This window comes from Elaeis guineensis, chromosome 2 (genome assembly GCF_000442705.2).
Source record: "Elaeis guineensis isolate ETL-2024a chromosome 2, EG11, whole genome shotgun sequence".
NCBI classification, from domain to species: Eukaryota; Viridiplantae; Streptophyta; class Magnoliopsida; order Arecales; family Arecaceae; genus Elaeis; species Elaeis guineensis.
The window spans coordinates 11,471,845-11,490,010 of record NC_025994.2 but is presented as its reverse complement, the minus strand read 5'-3'; the positions used below and the strand labels follow the sequence as shown (position 1 = coordinate 11,490,010).

Here is an 18,166-nt window from a genome sequence, read left to right as displayed (position 1 = left end):
GCTCGGAAATGCCACGTCATATGCTCCGGTGAAATGCAGAGCCGTATAATAATATAGCGAGGAAAGAGAGTTTGTCCCCTTCTCTCTTTTCCTCTCTCTGACTTGGGTCAGGTGTTGAAGTAAGGACACCTAAGAATTAGGCCTTTGGATGTTGCATCCTTGGCCCCTTCATGGCCTGACGTTGCCCCTTCGTGGTTTGTCCAGGCCAGCTTCCACCATTTGAATGACATTGAGAATTGGTTTGGGTGATTCACATCAGCCCACCAGCAGGGCTGAAACTTTTCAAAATCCTTATCTGGATCAGTGTCCAGCAAAATTCATGAATGGGCACCTAGATCCAGATTCGACCAAATTCAAATATGCCTATGCGAATTTGCTTTGAACTGGATATACAAATGGATATTGTCGGATAATATCTAACCCTTTTGCAACCATAACTTATATCCGGAAGAGTGGCCATGGGCTAGCAGCAGCAACAGTGGTAAGGCTCCCAATCAAGGTTCGTCAAGTGGAGCAATCGAAGGAGGAGGACGAAATATTTGAAATTCTTATTTGTATATAAATTGCTTGTATATATGCATAGGATAGCATCTAGGAGTACAAAGATTTTATGAAATCGGTTCATCAACGGGACATACCAAAATTCACGCCAAGAATGGTGGAACATTAGATGTTTGATAATCTGTCACCAACCAGAATGAAAGATCCCATTAGCGAATAATTCCATGCATATTGTTTGCAGCGTTGTGACACAAACTGCAGGGGCTTATAAAAGTGTCCATTTGTTCGGAAAGTGAATACTTCTTAAACTAGGTCACGAAAGGAACTGATCAAACTGAACGCTTGTAACTACTAATCCATTTGATGATTGTTCACCGGCCTGTGCTCTGCGCAATTTGATGATGATGTGCATAAGTTTCAGTGACGAAAGAACGTGGGCCAATATGTTCCTGCGTTATTAATCAGAGATGATTGGAGGGGGCCTCCAGATATCGCATTCAAGAAGACCATCATCAAGTCATTTCTTTTATTTATTTAGATATTCAGATATTACTTTCCAGTCTTCTACGCCGACAATTAATCCAGTTGCGCCTTCATCTGTTCACTTCTCACCTAAATCCCTCTTAGTTTGCCCTTTGCCCAATCTTTTACTAAATACTAAACCGGGCAGGTTGGTCAGCAGATATTGTTTTCAGACTAAGGCAATAATTGATCCTTCCCTACCCCCCCCCCCCCCCCCCCCCCTCAGCTTTCTTATTTCATATCATTATGGTAGTTTTGTACAAGTTATGTCACCATGTCAAACGTTTTCAAAACCGATAAAAACCAAATATAATCTCCAATAAGTATGTTCATTAAAAGTGAGAGAGATTCCGAGTTACGTGGCTGCATAGAGAACATTACAAATAAGAAAGAACATTAAACTGAAACGGTTTCTTTCTTATAACCAAAAAATGGAGTTGAATAAGCATAATAAGAGAGAAGAGTAGCTCGTCTAAAGCACCAGATGATTTAGGAAAAGTAGAAGAGGGGACAAGCATCCTCGGGCATACTGCAGGAAAAGATAAAATGGAACAGGTCACTTCCAGAGCACGTGATTGTTGATCCCATTGAGCCACGGGATTCCAAGTGCAGATTGAAGTTGTCATGGTGGAAAACCACAAATATCAAAGACAACTTTCTTTTTTTACCAAAACAAAAAAAAAAGACCACTTTTCGCGGAAGAATTTCTGATGAAGGAAAAGGCCTCGCGAAAACCTCTGTCAATAAGGGACAAGGAAAAATAGAATTCTGATGAGATCAACAATATTATTATTTTGAATCCCACATTAAATTACTTATTTTCCCTAATTCACCGTCAAGAGAATGGATGTTATCGAAACCATGCTCCTTAGCCATTCTCTAGCTTCCAGCAGGATTTTTTTTTCACCTCTTGATATTATTCTTCCTCGGTAAAGAGAGACCAAAAAATACAGGTCAGACACGTATACCAACTAAACAACCTCATATCAGTCGGTAAATCTTTGCCCACACAATAGGAGATTTAAACACACATACAGAACTTCCAAACACATTTCTATGCACTATCATCACTCATTCATTTCTTACATGGTATGAAGGTGGAAACATACTTACAGATTCTGCACACTAACAAACACCACTTTACATGTTTAGAACCAAAGCAGGGAAATTCAAAAAACAAGGGGAAAAAAAGGTGGATACCACAGCGGATTGCAAAACTACCGCTCACAGATCCAATGCATGTTCTTCGATCTTCTATGCCACTACCAACACGACTTTAGATGCCGGAGGATTCTGCCTTCTCCTATGGATGGTCAAGTTAGTTATGGAAGAAAAGTTTAGCAAAACCAACAGCAATACAGGGACTGAGACATCAGCATGCAGGTCTGGTGAAATCTAACCTCTATGATACTAGTTATCTATGTAATCAGGTAATAAGAAATTTCCACAATTTCTGTTTTGCAGACAAACTATTCTCGTCCTCATCCTCAACTTCATTATCACCATCTCGGTTGTGTACATCTTGCTCTTTAATTTTGTCACCCTCATTGGCAATTAGTTCCACTGCAAGCTGACATTACAAAAATTTAAAAATGCATGTAAGAAAGTGCAAGCATAAAAGGTATGATCTCTCACACTTCACATTTAAAAATCAGGAGAAAAAAGTTTGTTATAGGAATTGGAAGTTCATACGGAGTTTATCATTTAAAATGGAATAAATGATAAATTATTGAAACAATAAGAAAAAAATAAACATATTACTGAAACAAATATAAAATTATGTTTCAAGGTAATATAAGGAAATTCCACCCAATATGCTGCCAAGGAAGCATGGTTTAAGAGTAATCAGCGGCCTTACACAATTGGGTACTGTGAGTTTGTCCTAAAATTCTAGATATTGTTGTTGTAATGGTAATGTATACAAAGCATGATACATCGAGTCAAATTGGCCAGCACCAATTCTTACCCGCTAGTATATTCCGCTATAACCAATCCATTAGATCCTCCTGAATTGGACAGTTCATCAGGAAAAATCACCATATGAGCTGATCCAGACTCTGGACCGGTGGCACTAGCAAGTTTAAATGAGCACAGACAGCCATTTCGGCCCTTTAACTTCTTTAGAAGTCATTTATGCGCCGGTGTGAGTTCTGAGCATTTATAATGCTTAAATGGCTTTTGAAGGAGAATGTGGATTTTCCTTCTAACATCCAAGCTGAAGAAGGGAGAACGGAAGATGTGTAGACAAAAAAGAGGGGGTGGGTGGAGTGGAATACCGTAACAAATGCCTTGTGCTTTTCTTCAGTATTGCAATTAAGAATCAAGAATCAAGAAAATGCCTTATGCAATAAAGAGGGTCGGTGGAGTGGAATACTGTAGAAAAGCCTCATGCTCCCTACATTCTTGCAATCAAGAATCAAGAAAGAATAATTTAAAAAAAAAAAAAATACATGCAGTAGCAAAATGGTCACATAACCATATAGATTAGCAATAGAAAGATGCCAGAATTGCCCAATGATTTCCCATTTTGAGAGAAAGGGATGGTCACCCACCGGCATTATAATTATTAAGCTTCAAATACCTGGGGGATGAACCACCCAAGACTTGAATTCAGAACTTCCTAAAGTTCATAAGCATTTTCATACTTCTTTTAATTGTCTGTATGATTATTTTAGTTTTTGCTATGAGCAAAGTCAATATTGACATACGTGCCAGTATATAAACAAAAGCTGGTGTGTTGCACATGTACCCAAAACAAACAGGAAACATGATAAAGATTGTTGTGAGAAGTATCTGATTTGAAAACATGAAAGTTGGCCAAATTCCATTAGTTTTGAAAATGAACCAATTCATGAAGCAAGGGCATGTGGATTACAATTTACCTTAGCAATCTCTTTTGACGGTTCTTCACCCTCGAAGACCACTTGGTCTTCTACTTTTTCTTGTTTCTTCATCATTTCATGAAAATTTGAACCTGACAACAGCATGCCATCTCCAACAAGGGAAGAACTTCCTGATCCATTAGAATTTCCATTTTCAGAAATATGAAAGTGCAAGACCGCAGATGTGTTCTGAGAAGCTTCTGGTGACTTTGGAATTGAAACTTCAGGGTTTTCACGTTCTTGATCTTTGCACCCCACAGGAAGTTCTTCACATCCTGACGGGGGGTTAAGAGATGCTGAGTCACAGTCATCTGAGTTTGGCATTTGCATTCTAAACAGGCTAGCAACACCACATAAAAGTGGAAGTCAGAACATGCAAATAGCTAAAAGATATTGGGCAACTTCAGAGTATACTAACTTACAGAAGAACACATCTACAGAGTACCATATATATATATATATATATAGTTATACCAGTTAGAAGTGATTCCTTCCACATCAGCACTCCCATGCTGCTTTGTCTTTCTCTGGTGCTTCTGACTTGGTTCCAACTGCATGTCAGCATGATCATGAGATAGTGCATTGTTATGTCTTTTTCTTCCCAATGGCAATGCGCTGACTTTCTTATTTGTGTTACTTTCAATTTTGGCAATACACAAGCCTTCATTATCCACATGCAGTGAATCAGATCTCACAGACTGCATCTCCTCTCTTCCAGTTCTCTCATGACCCTTTGACTCCATTTTCTCAGATGCAACAGATGGATCTTGAAGGTCTTTCCATTTTGACATGCTAATTCTTTTACCATCTCCAGAGGTTTTTTTCCTATGATAAACAGATTTTGAAGGGCTAAAATCATTTCCTTCTGACACTTTCACAAACTTGGTTGAGTTTTTGCATTCAACATGTTCTATAGTTTTTTCTGAAGAATGCTTGAATATCACCTCGGCACATTTCCTGACCCAGGATAGAGCAGCAGGTGTAGGAGGTGAAGCATCTGGGGTCTTTTCAGAAAGCAACTTTAGTTTAGAACCACCGTTAGCAGTAACCTGCTGTCCATTTGGATCATCAATGTCTTGCACAACACCTGCATTCATGTTTGTTCTGAAAGAAACCCTCCATTTATTTGGTGTCTCGGATAGAGCCCTATTTTCGGAGTCAATGTCCAAATCTTCCAATTTTTTAAGACGTTGAATCTGTTGATAAATTTCTTCTCTATCTGAACGTAATAATTCCCTCTGCTTCTGCAGCTTCTCCCGTTGAACATCAAGTGCTTCAATGGAGCTCTTTATCTCAGACCACTCTTTCTCCCTCTTCTCACGGTCCTGAGCAATCTCCATTCTCTCATCATTAAGCTTTTGCAACTCAGATGCAACATGTTCCAACTCCTTGGCAATCAATTCCTTTTGAGAATTTATATGCTGGAGTTCCCTGGCCTTTTCTTGTTCAAATGCTTCCTCCCTTTCTTTTAAGTAAGTTTCAATTTCCTCTCGTCTTTTATCAATACAATTTTCTAACTCCTTCCTCTGAATCATGATGTCTCTCACAAAATCCTCCCTTTCTTGCTGAATCTTGCTGAACCAATCTGAATGTTCAAGCTCCATCTTGGTTAAAAATTCCTCCCGCTCATGAGACAAGGATTCAACATCACTCTTGAACTGATTGCGCAAATTTTCCTTCTCCAATTTAATGCTATCATGTTCATTTTTAAGGTACCGGTCCACTGCTTTTCTCTCTTCAGCAACCCATTCTGCCTCTTTCCGTAACTCTTCTCTTTTTTCATCAATTAGCTCCCACTCAATCTCAAACTTCTCCTTTTCTGCCTTCAATTTATCAGCTTCAGCTACAAGTTCCATCTTTTGGGCTCTAAGACCATCAATTTCTTCTTTTAGTTTTCCTTCCAGAACAAAAAACTCATTTTTCTCAGCTATCGTTAGCTCCAGTTTCTCCTGTACACAGAGAAGCACTTTCTTTTCATCTTCTAGGATAGATTTAGAATTCTCAAGGTCTAGTTTCATTTTCAGCATATCTTCTCTTTCCTTCTGCATATTTTGCAACTCAATTTCTGCTGCTTTTTGGGTAGAATGTAGATTTTGTTCTCTCTCCTCCAGTAATTTCATTTTTTTAGCCACATTCTCTTCCTTTTCTGCTAATGCACTCAACTCAAGCTTAATAGAGTGTTCTCTTTTCTGAATAGCATTTTCCCTGTTACTGAGACCAGCCTCCCTAACTTCACAAGCTGTTCTTTTGGCCTCCATCTCATCCTCTAATATCCTGTGTCTGTGTTCCAATTCAGCTTCAAATTCAATTCTCTTCCTTTCCAGAGCAGATTGATGTTTATCTGTAAGTTTTTTGATCTCATCCTGCACTCATCATAAAATATAGAATAAATATACAAAGTGGAGAGAACTAAGAGAACTGATTCAAAAGCTCAGCTTAATTTGTATCCCTTGATGTACATATCAATGGAGACAAATTTGTTAATAATAAGGGAAAATCCTTACATGTTCCTTGCAGGCAATCTTTTCTTGTAACATTAGCAACTCACGCTCTCTTTTGTCAAGCAATGATTCCCTCTTGATCATGGCCTGCAAGAATTAAGAAGTGATCAAAAATGAAATTCACTAAACAACAGCTGAAGAGAATAAAAAGGGACTATCTCATGTAACCAAGGTACGTTGAACCATCCTAAACAGGGTGGTTAGGGCCGTAATGAATCAAACCGGTCAAGAATTGGGACAATTTGGGCAGTCAAGACAGTTCGGTCCTTTAAATCCCCACCCCCCACCTTCCTCCTCCTCGAAGCTCCATCGTGTCATTCACTCGTCTCGCTCATTTGGTCACTCATCTTGCTCCTCTTCAATGCTGATCATTCCTAGGGAACCCTGCCCCCCTTCTCTCCCCCTCCCTCTTGCCCCCCCTCTCTCCCCCTTCTCTCCCTCCCTCTCTCTCTTCTGCTCCCCCTCCCTCTCCATGGTTTGCTACGCCCCTGCACAATACAGTATGTACCCATACCACACTGAACCAGTTGGCTAGTATGAGCCCCGATACCAATCCATTAGACCTTGCATTTAACAAACAAAAAAATAAACAGACCTCCTCCCTAGTTGCAAGAGCAGCAATTTTTAGATCCAAGTCAGACTTTTCTTCTTTCAAAGCTCTGTGTTCTTCTTCAAGATTTGTTCTTGTTTTTTCCAATTCTTTTTCGAAGCAGCTTAATTCTTTTGTTCTTTCAAAGATATATTCCTCCCTCTGATTTAATAAGGTCTGTGCTGCTATCAACCTCTCTTGTTCCTCATGAAGAATTTTCTGCCTGTCATATAGGGTTTGCCTTTCGCGATTCATTTCTTGCTCCTTAGCATCACATCTGCAAAATTATTAATTTGCAAATATCATTATTACAAGCAACAACATAAAATAGATGGCTGAGGAAATCCTGTGGCAAGAATATTCTTTGTACTGGTCCATTTCAACAAAAAATATGAAGGCAGATGGCACGTAGCATGACACCAGAGAAATGTGTTAAAAATAATAATCAGAACCATCTTTTGCAGACACTATTAGGTTTTGGATATATAAGAAGTCCACAATTTAAGGATAGAGTAATGGTTTCACCTAAAGATTAGTACAATTGCTATTGAAGAAGATTATCTAAGACAAGCACTCTATTGGAAAACTTTAGAAATAATTAACTGCCAAAAAGAATGCTTGATATAAATCTAAAAGACTAACACAAAGTTCAAAAGAAGAGAACTGCAAAACAAATTGAAGGATAACTTACTCCAATCTAAAAGAAATAAGATCCCTCCTGAGTTCATCTTCACGTGCTTCAACATCCTGTAAGGTTCTTAATGCAGTATTATGGCTCCGGCTGGCTTCTGCATGCAAGGATTCTGCTGCAAGCAACTTTCCTTTCGCCTCATCAAATTTCTGTTGTGCAACTTCCATCATTTGACGAGCTTCAGCTAGTTTATTTTCATATGCAAGTTTTGTTTCAGCCGATTCAGCACGCATATCATGTAAGGCCTTCTCAATCTACATATAAGAAAGAAAAATATTTGTAAGTGATGTCTCAATGTCACGATCATAGCATTATCTCAAACATTACATAGTAGACTACAAGCTCAATCACAGAAAGCTGCCTTACATATTTTCCTCTCCTTACATTGACCTAGATTCAAATACCCCTGCCTAATAAACCTCCGACCTCTCTTTAACACGCACCATCAGAACAGGATTTTATCTTTTCCTTTCAGAACATCGAGACCATATCATTATCAAATTAATAAGCAATATATGATTCAGAAGTATATCCTTGAGGACAATAACGATATTTTTTGGAAAAAAGCTTGTCTAAATTAGTGTTAAGTTGTTGAATTTTCAATGGGGCTTAGTAATTTCTTAAATCCACAGTACCCTATGGTTAGCATGAAATTGGCTCCCTGTGAAAGCTAAACTATGATGTTCGGGTACCAACACTGTGGATGGAAAACATTATAGAGTTCTTCCAAGAAATTTGGATCAAAACCTTCTCAATGAACGAAATGGTTTCAGATCCATACAAGAGCATCATAACTGAACAAGATGGAGACCAAGCTTGAGGAATATTAGTAGTGGCAAATTATGAAGACTCCTACTTTAAAACAAAAGGCATCAGAAAGGAACCTTGGTGAAAGATATGTTTTTTTTTTTAAAAAAAAATGTGTAGCCTATTTTGTAATCATAATAACTGAAAAGAAAGCCCAATGAAATCTCCAAAAGATGACATTCCATGACTGGTAAAGTACGTCTCATTCATTTAAAAAGTAACAAGCATCAACAGTTATTGCCCAAAAAGGTCGAGTGCCAACAGTAAATTACCTATAATAGCAGAAATAGAATAAGGAAGTTTAGTGAGGACTAAGATATGCGTTAAGTTTGAGTTTGTAAACGGTAAGTGCCACTAATAAAACAGTAAATTATTGCAATAGTTTACCAGAAATGACAAGAAAAAGAACACAAAACTATATAGCCTGATGAAATAGAGATGGAAAAGAGGAGAAGTTTCACACTGCAATGGCTTAAAGAATAGCAATCAACTCTATGTAGCTTCAATCAAATTCAGCCAAACTTAGACACCAGCAGGAAACTGCTTTGTGAATCTTGTTTCAGGCTAAATACACAACTGGACCATTAGTAGCCTTTCAGGGAGCTTTAAGTTATGCAATATTGTCTAGCCTTCATTGTCTAGCCTTCACCAGCTGTTATAGAAATGACACCCACACATTGTCTAGCCTTCATCCACACATAGAGTGTCTACTAGCCTAGCCTTTCAGGGAGCTTTAAGTTACGCAATATTGTACAGCATACACCTTCAGACATCTAGATGGCCTCTAAATAATTAATGCTTGAAATAGGACTCCAAATGAACACAACTAGAAGAATTTTTTCACACATGATATCACCTATAACAGCTACCAATATGTTGTCAAAAGCGGTTGCCAATGTGGTATGGTCCCCACCTCCCAATTGTGGACTCCAAGAAGTCACAATCAAAAAAGATAGAAGACCAGAGTAAATGAACGATAAATATCTAGAAAATCTTGTTTTAAATTCAAGCATGGAAAAATAGGACATTGAAAAAGTTTAGAGAATGGTTTCCAAACACCATTTAATATCTCAGCTTTTAAATATAGACATCTAAACATGAGAAAATGGCTATAAAATGCTCCAAGTGGATACCAAATCACTACCTTGTGTTTATTCATGTCGAATAACATGGTAGAATAACTGAATTATACATAATATAAGTTTATATTAGCCATTTTTAATTGCTGTTAGATACTTGATAGAAACTATACACTCCATACCCAGTAAAATATAATGGAAATAAATACCATTTTGTACTTTTATTTTTTTTCCTTTTCCATAATAAATGAGAACCAAGGTTGCAATCTTGGTACTAGACCTGGTACACACCATATCAAGTGTCGGTAATGGGACATACCTCCACACCGACACACAATAAGGGTGGCATACCAAGTCTCCGTACCTTACCAGTACGATACCCCTTACAAGGTGGAACAGCCCTAGATTGCAAACCTTGATTGGGATTTGGAACATTTATTGTTCTAGCTTCTTTTCACTTTTACTTCTGTTTACTTTCTTTCTTGTACTTTTCTTTTTGTTTCATCAAAAGCATCTCTCATCCCATATCGCCTTTCTTCATCTTCCTCTTCACCTTCTTTTTGTTGTCACTTAGAACACACACCCGTTCAAGCATTCCTTTGACACTTTATCTTATTAATTTTGCCTTTCATAATCCCTGTTCTGATTTTTCAGCGTTTAATCTGCACAAGCAGCACTCAGCACCTATATCACCTTCATACTTTTAATTACCATCCTTCTGTCATCCTGCTCTTCTAGTATGTAATCTAGAATCCTGTTTTTTGGAGAGAGAGAGGAAAAAAAAAAACCTTCTTCCTTAATAATCAATGCAGCAAAAGCTAACTAGAGGCAAGAAAAAAATTTGAACCCTTTTCTTCTTTTCTTTGCCATGTCAGTTTGACATTATATGAATCCAATAAAAAATAAGAGACATAAAAATAACCCATCTAAGCACTGATAGGTTGGCTTTACAAAAAATGCAACAGTAACAACTATTCTATGATGTATTCCAACAACAGAAAAACTACATTTTAGAATATTCAATAAATTGACCTAACATATAATCATTCAGATCTCAGCAAACATTATGCTCAAACAACAATGAAGCCATTAAGCTTTGAAAGTAATGTTGGCATCACATTCAATACGGTTCTTATGATCCTCATTAATAAACGAAGGCCATAATGCACGAACTGAACAGTTGATTCCATGCAATGTACCAGAGGTCCAGAATTGTATCTATGAGAATTTTGAAAATGATGCATGTCTAAGCATCAACTGCTCATCCTTTGTTGTTAGATATTTTAGTGATGCATCACAAGTTTCACTCTTTTATGGTTTTGCATGTAAATAAGTCTGCTACCTAACCAGCTGACTGGTAGGCCAATTTTGGTGCTGCCAACCCCAGGAGGCATTGTTGGGCCTCCAATGATCTTCCATCACAACTCTGTCAAATTCTGGAGATGGATGGACCAGATTTTATACAGAGTCATACTTGAAGTAAATAATGCTTTACAAAAAAAAAACGGTATGTGTGTTCATTCTGGAAATTACAATTCTCAACACTCTGTTGGAACAGCACATTGATTGCTGCTATTCTGAGGGACGACTTAACAGATATCAAGGATAGATAACCATGTTTACAAAATTTCATCTACTCAGATATTAAGACCTATACATAGATAACCATGTCAAATATATGGTAATATATCATTCACATGCTCAATAATTATGCAAATTTTTCCTCTGAACTTCTACTATAGTTGATGATGTTGCATAGAGTCTCAGATGCACATATGGGTGTCAGATAACTGAACACCAAATACTCCTGCAAAGTATTAATGAAAAGCAGTCTAGTCTACCCATGTCTCTATGCTGTATTAGAAGTTGCACGTACATAAGACTGCCACCTCTCCCAAACTACAGCCAGAAAATCGCACAGGATGGCAGTGCACAGAAAGATGCATCTATAGATATCAGAACAAAAAAGCAAAATTTTACTTGGATGATGATATGCAGAAAATATAAATATCACATAAAATTTTTTTAAGCACATGAATGTGTTTTTGTATAATAATCAATATAAAAAATAGCATCTGATTCTAACAAAATTCTTCAGGTGGTATGTTCTTACATTTGTAACACATTCTTTCTCAATTCCTAAAGCTTTCTTTAGGCTCTCTTCTCGTTTCCTTGCTTCCGCTATAGCAGATAAATGTGCTGCTTTCTCACGCTGGTATACAATCTCAGCAGATTCAGCAGATGCTTTAACTTGTTCATATTTGGATGTCCACTCCTTCCTCTCCAATATAAGAAGCCCCATGTGGTGTTGATAGTCATATATCTTCATTAAATAAATCGGTGCAAAAAAAGATTTAGAGCAAACATAAGATTAGTATTTGATTCATGTGTAGTACAAAAGTACATCTGACATTGCAAATTCAATACTAGAAAGAGTTGCACATTCCCAGGATTCAAATACAGTGTTAGGAGGTTAAACTACATAGAAGATAACATGTAACAGAAAGACCACATGTATAGTTTACAAAATCATCAAGAGTTTGTTCATTTTTGGAGTAGAAACTGAAAACAACTCAAGAGAGCCAAATTTCATCATCATAGTAGGGGATCATGATACTACAAACAGAAGAAAGGCCAAAGCACTCAAATAGGAACTCAATCTATCTCAAACCTGATTGAAAGAAACAATTCATGTGAAGAACAACAAGAACTACTACTTGGAAAAAAGAACAACAACAACAATACCTAGAACAATAACAATAATTACTATAACAATAGCAATAAAGAAAATGAAAGCTGACACTTGGCACTTATTCTCATAAAGGAAACTGACAAAGATAGAAACCATTGGATGACGAAAGTCATATGGGATAACAGAGATGATCCAGCAGTAATTCAAGGCAAAAAAAAACTCACATGAACTTTAACTCTTAATTGTTTTCAACATTATACTAAAATTATATAACCAATTGGCAAAACATAGCCATAATCAAGAAGCTACCCAACTGCTGCATGTTGCTTTATAAACCCTACTATGCAATTTTCCTATTTAGGACCACAACTGCCATCACTGCACAACCAAACAACCACCTATACAAAAGAAGCCAACACCCTTATATTTCATGATTTGCCTACTTAAATGCCAATGAACAAAGTTAATTTCGAATACTGGTTGAGTGCACTTTTTATATGACAAGTCAAGCCCGAGCAGCTTACTGATAAGCTTATCTGTATTCCTAATCAAAAGTAGTTTCGTGGCAGTGGGCAGGAAGGTCAAATAGGCCAGCATATATCATAGTTTAATTATAGCACTAGAAGGTGAAAAGAAGCTCTTTTGGACAGAATATGTGCCTTGATCTGATTGAATAGGAAAAAGGTAGTAAAGCTCAGGAGATTGGATGAATCAAAATTTCCTGGTGATGATGATGACTGCAAATAAGAGTTGGTTTATGTCCTCAGTCAAATCAGCACATAAATATGCTACTCAAATAGGTTAATGTTTCATCTGTTATGGTAACTAATGAGTGAAGGTACATTTTATCAGAATCTAAGGCACATTAAGGCCCAGTTTGGCATTAAGCAGGTAGTAGAGCTTTCGATGGTAGAGCATTTGCTAGTAGAGCATTCAATAAAAAGTTGTTTATTATTTGGTAACTATATTACTAAAGTGTTGTTTTACTTTAATATCCTTTTGGTAACCAAACCGAGAAAGTACTTTAGCATCAAGAAATAACAGCAAAAGACATTATATAATGCTTTTAGTTGTCTAATTGTCTATGCTATCAAAATTGTTATTATAAAGTATTCTTAATCTATAAATTATTTATTTTGGTATTTAATCTAGATAATATAATAATTAATTTTTTAAAATTTATTATAAAACATAAAATATTTTTATCATGTTATTTTATTACAATAACAATCAAGGATTTAGGTCCCGATGGAACGTCCCATTAGACACTAGAATAGGATACCATCCAATGTTTCATGATAGGATCGTCCTACCATCATCCTAGTGTTCTAATCGGGATATTTTGGGATATCCATTGTCCCAAGTGTCGGGATGGAACAGAACAATGACACATCCCATTCCATGGAAAAACCGAGACAGTCCCATCCCACACGATTTAAAACCTTGATAATAATATTATTATAATATAATAAAATAATATTATTATTTTAATACATTATAATAGGATAATATTATTATAGTATAACGATATCATATACTATAATATGATTATGGTAATAGAATAATGAAGATGATAATTACATTTCATTATATTATATTATATCATATTATATTATCAAATATTTCTATTATAAAGTACTGTTAACTTATAAATTGTTTTCAAACTCTTTTAAGAAAATTCTCTTACAAGGACGTGAACCCGAGTCTCTCAAGAAAAAAATAGCTTCCTAACACATCTCAAGTAGAGCTTTTACCCAAAAAATATAAATTGGAGCTTCCCTAGAAAACCCTTTTCAACTTTTCAATGAGGAGCCAGAAAGCTGCTTTAAACTTTTTACCAAATACTTCAAAATCACTCAAAAGAGCTTCTGGCCCTCCACATGCAATGCCAAATGAGACCTAAGTATTTTTTCCGCACTAGTATCTGAAGTATTATTCCAAATCACTTCCACAAGCACAACACCTAAGTGCTTCCTTTTAAATTGGTTTTCTGCTCCCGCAAAAAACATTGTACTGCAAGGACCAGTTAAAAGTTTTCTCCCCAATAGCGGATATTAATCAACCGTGTTGGGCATGTGGCATAATTAATAGAAATATGAGGATAAAACTGTGGACATATGAAATCTCATTAGTGTAATAAAAGAGAAAAAGTGATAAACAATGGAGTAAAATCATCTAGTTATGAATGATGAAGATGAGCAGCAACCTCAAGAGCAGAGACAAATGGGTAGCTAGGGAGGCCCCACAACACCACCCCACCCCCCCCAACCCAACCACAAACACAAAGAAGAAAAAAAAAAAAAAAAAAACCAAACACATGCAAAGAAATTCATCTTGGTCTCAACTCATTCCCACTCATTTAACAAGCCAAGACATGGTTTCCCTTAGCATATGGCCCCTCCTCTCTACTTCACAACCAGCAACATCCCTACTACCTTATCGATCCATAACAACTGTTTTTTCCTATCTCAAATAATTGTCGACAAGATGTTTTTTAAATGAAAACAATAACAATATTGCATCTCAAAAATATCCAGTTCTACATGTTTCTATTGTAAGTGGTCCCCCAACGTACATGAACATGCAACAGACAAAATGTATTTTGGGTGGGCTCATGATTGAGCACTAATATTCTTCAGATGTCGAAGTCTTCAATTGCCATGCCAAATCTGATAGGCTGTGGAGGACTAGCACTTCATCTACCTTCCTCTACATGTCATCCAGTGCTACAGCCTTTCTATCTCAATTTCCTACGCATGGTCATAATTCTTACTCCTTTCCATCTCATTAAAAGTACACACATCTCTTTCAATTTGTTGTTGAAGAAATTTTATTCTTATTTACATTTTATAAATGTTATTTTTGTCCTATTTAACTTTCTTGCTCAGCAGCCCTACAATTCATGATCAACAACTTATTTTGCCTTTTACTTCCATTGCCATTCATGAAAGTCACCAAGGCTGACAAAAGCACTCCAAAATGGTTAAACATATATCGTTGGACCCATATTATTTCTGCCCTCGTCACCCTTCTAAGAAGGTCTACTGACTCTACTATTAAAACCAAAATCTGATTTTATGCTATATAAATCATTTTCTTAATTATGTTATAGCTCATATCCAGGATTCTTGGTTCTTCTGTTAAGTCTTGTATACGTGACGAACACGAGACCAAAATTTATGAACAAATGTTTTCCTTCCCTCAACTTATCTCCGCCACTCCCAGCTAGGGAATCACTTGATTAATCGGGGGCAAAGGAAATAACAAAACTGGACGAACGAAAAAGAAGAAGTAAAACCTACGAAGAAAATTTATGATAACATAGCACATCTTCACAATTTTCTTCTATAAAAAAAGAGTCTTGATCCCTGTAAAAGTATCTTATGGGACTCGATGTTCCGAACAAACCATTCTGCCGAAATTTCCTCAAAGCTATATGAAATTTTTAAGCTCTTTGCAAGATTCTGGTTTAAAACTCGAAAGTCACCTATAAACACCTATCCAAACAACCAAAAATAAAATAAATAAATCAAAAAGAAGCCTCAAAATCAAGAAACATAGTTACAATTTTTTTTTTTTTTAAAAAAGAAAGAGTTCCCACAGCTCCCCTAAAGAGTGTCAACAGAAGCGAAAAATACCTCGGATTCGAGCTTGGAAATGTAGGCAATGAGGGCGGCCTTGTCCTTCCTCTTCACCGACTCCTCATCGAACCCTGCCTCCCGAAGCCGCTTCCAGATCGCCTCATCCCCCAGCGAGCCCGCGCCGCACGCCGGCGGGGAAGCTCCGGCGACCATCGGAGCCAGCGATCGGGCGGCGCCGAGGGCCAGCGGCGAGGATCTCGGCCGCCGACTCGCCATCTCCTCGCCGGCGGAAACCCTAGATCGGAGCAGAGAAGGAGGGAGACACCTCGACACCGCTGAGACCGTCTTGGACTCGGATGACTCCTCCCACTCTTGTGCTGCCGCTCCAGAAATCTTGACTTTTCCCCCCTCGAAGGGTGGGCGAAAAATTTTGGGCGAGAAATATCTTCCGATGTACGGTACGAGAAGTAGGCGGCTCGATTGGCTCCGACCGTCCTTCTCCTCCTGATGAGGGATCCGCTCACCGATCTAAGGATTACCGGCCGATTTCTTTCCAACAAAACGCGGCGTGGTTTCGCAGACTTTGGCGAAATTTTGTAGGTAAAATGTATGAAAGGTAAGGGAAGCGCAGAGCCGCCTTTGGTTAGATTCGCGGTTAGCTAATGGAGGATTAGTCTACGAGTTCGATTTTGACATGAGATTCTAAGTTGGGATTTGATTAATATAAGTGGTGTTTGTGCGACCGTAACTTTTGTGTTTGAAAGGGAAGTTGGTGGATCCAATGACGGTGGTCCAACCCTCACCAAACTTTCATGAGTGTGATCACACAAAAGGAAGGTGCACAATGAACCTTTCTATCACACTGCTGTGTTGGCCTCAGTTTTGCTTGTTTTGAGAAAATTGGTAACCCATAAAACATGAAAAATAAGTTTTCTGGAAGAATATCCCATCTGATTGCTCATAAAATTTGCTTTATATATAAAGTTACGGTGTTACAATCTCATAAGATAGTGTTTCAGCAAGAGTAAGAAATGAGTGAATTATGATATAGAAGTGTGTATATCATTTTCTTGTTGCCATAGAGAAAAAATTGAAACAGTATGAGGCAGCTATCAACTTATTGTTGGTTATGATGTTAGCTTGTTGGATAGGTGTCCGGAGAAATATTAAATTCTTTGAATAACAAACTAAAGATTAGCTCCAATTTCCTTATTTATAGGTGTCAAGGATAAATATCTTTATAAACAATTCCTCATTGATTGCAAATTGAATTACTGCGTTTCTTTTAGATGAATGCCTCTAAAAACATTATAAACCTTCCTTTTGCCATTACTCTGAATTATATAGCTTTGGTTGTCATAATCAGTGACTTTACTGTGAACTTAATGACATGTGAAAATGAAAGGCACTACTTTGTTTGGTTGCATGATGTGGTCATCTAAAATGATAATAAATGTGCTCATAGCTGAGCAATCGAAATTTTTGTAAACTCTCATATAAGCTATATTAGTTTTGTTGGAACATAATGCATTTGTACAAAACAATCTGTTTATGTTAGCCGCTTTCCTGCAAGCATTAAATTGAAAACTCAAAAGTTTATGGAAGGTTTTCTATTCATAGGTTATGGAGTAGTTGGTGAATAACTAAACTACACTCTTCAAGAAATGATTAATAATCATAAGAAGCTAAACAAAAGATTGGAAATGAAAGGTCAAGAGTACCAATATCAGTAATCATATGTATCAATGTACTATAAGATTAGAAAATCGAAAAAATGTTCGGCAAGAGAGAGGAAAAAAAAAAGTTGAACCCATCAGCTTTCAATTCCTTTCAATAAAAAATGCAAAATAAACATTTTTAGAAGCTTTTGATAGCTTATTAAGCAATATATAATATCAATCATTTAAGAGAGATACTACTCATTATTCTAATGATCAATTTATTTCTAATAAAAAACAAAAATATTTTTTTTTATCTTGTTTTGATGCAAAACTAAAGAACAAATGTATACTTCATCTTATGCATTCGAATGCTTTTAAAACTTTACTAGTTGAAAATAAAAAATATTAATAAATTTTACATATAGCCAAGGGTGTCACATTTCTATACACATGTTCCTTCTTTTTTAAGTAAAAGAACTCCAACCACATTTCTATGCATGTTGTAGAGTGACTGACAACTTTTTAGGTGTGCCCTAGGCCCCACCACTTTGGTGACATTATGTTAGTCCATTGGAAATTTGTACTTTAATAGATGAAGTAAAACCAAGTAAACACATTCATCGTTGAAGGTTTCCCCATGTCAATACTGCCACTTGCTCA

General features: G+C 36.9%; 1 protein-coding gene across 3 annotated transcripts; it reads right to left on the bottom strand.

The window, feature by feature from the left end:
- Positions 1-2,059: 2,059 nt before the first annotated feature.
- Positions 2,060-16,323, bottom strand: LOC105061208 (nuclear matrix constituent protein 1b). Of its 3 annotated transcripts, none has more exons than XM_029260564.2 (9): positions 15,903-16,316; positions 11,686-11,895; positions 7,687-7,940; positions 7,002-7,272; positions 6,410-6,493; positions 4,380-6,268; positions 3,906-4,245; positions 2,424-2,593; positions 2,180-2,316 (listed from the first exon to the last, which is right to left on the bottom strand). In XM_029260564.2, exons 1-8 carry the CDS (start codon positions 16,119-16,121, stop codon positions 2,450-2,452), a joined length of 3,411 nt encoding a protein of 1,136 aa, XP_029116397.1. In that variant the 5' UTR covers positions 16,122-16,316; the 3' UTR covers positions 2,180-2,316; positions 2,424-2,449. The 3 variants fall into 3 exon arrangements, with proteins under 3 accessions (XP_073107662.1, XP_029116397.1, XP_010943499.1); XM_010945197.4 differs by having other exon boundaries at positions 2,181-2,326; positions 15,903-16,323; XM_073251561.1 differs by having other exon boundaries at positions 2,060-2,593; positions 15,903-16,315.
- Between the last annotated feature and the right edge of the window lie 1,843 nt (positions 16,324-18,166).

Bases quoted from the DNA above. Each gene is read 5' to 3' on its own strand.
- LOC105061208 (XM_010945197.4), bottom strand. From the start codon at position 16,121: ATGGCGAGTCGGCGGCCGAGATCCTCGCCGCTGGCCCTCGGCGCCGCC. The intron at 6,494-7,001 runs GTCTGTTTATTT...TAATTCTTGCAG, and splicing joins CTCTTGCAACTAGGGAGGAG to GCCATGATCAAGAGGGAATC. The intron at 4,246-4,379 runs GTATAACTATAT...TGGTGTTGCTAG, and splicing joins GAAGGAATCACTTCTAACTG to CCTGTTTAGAATGCAAATGC.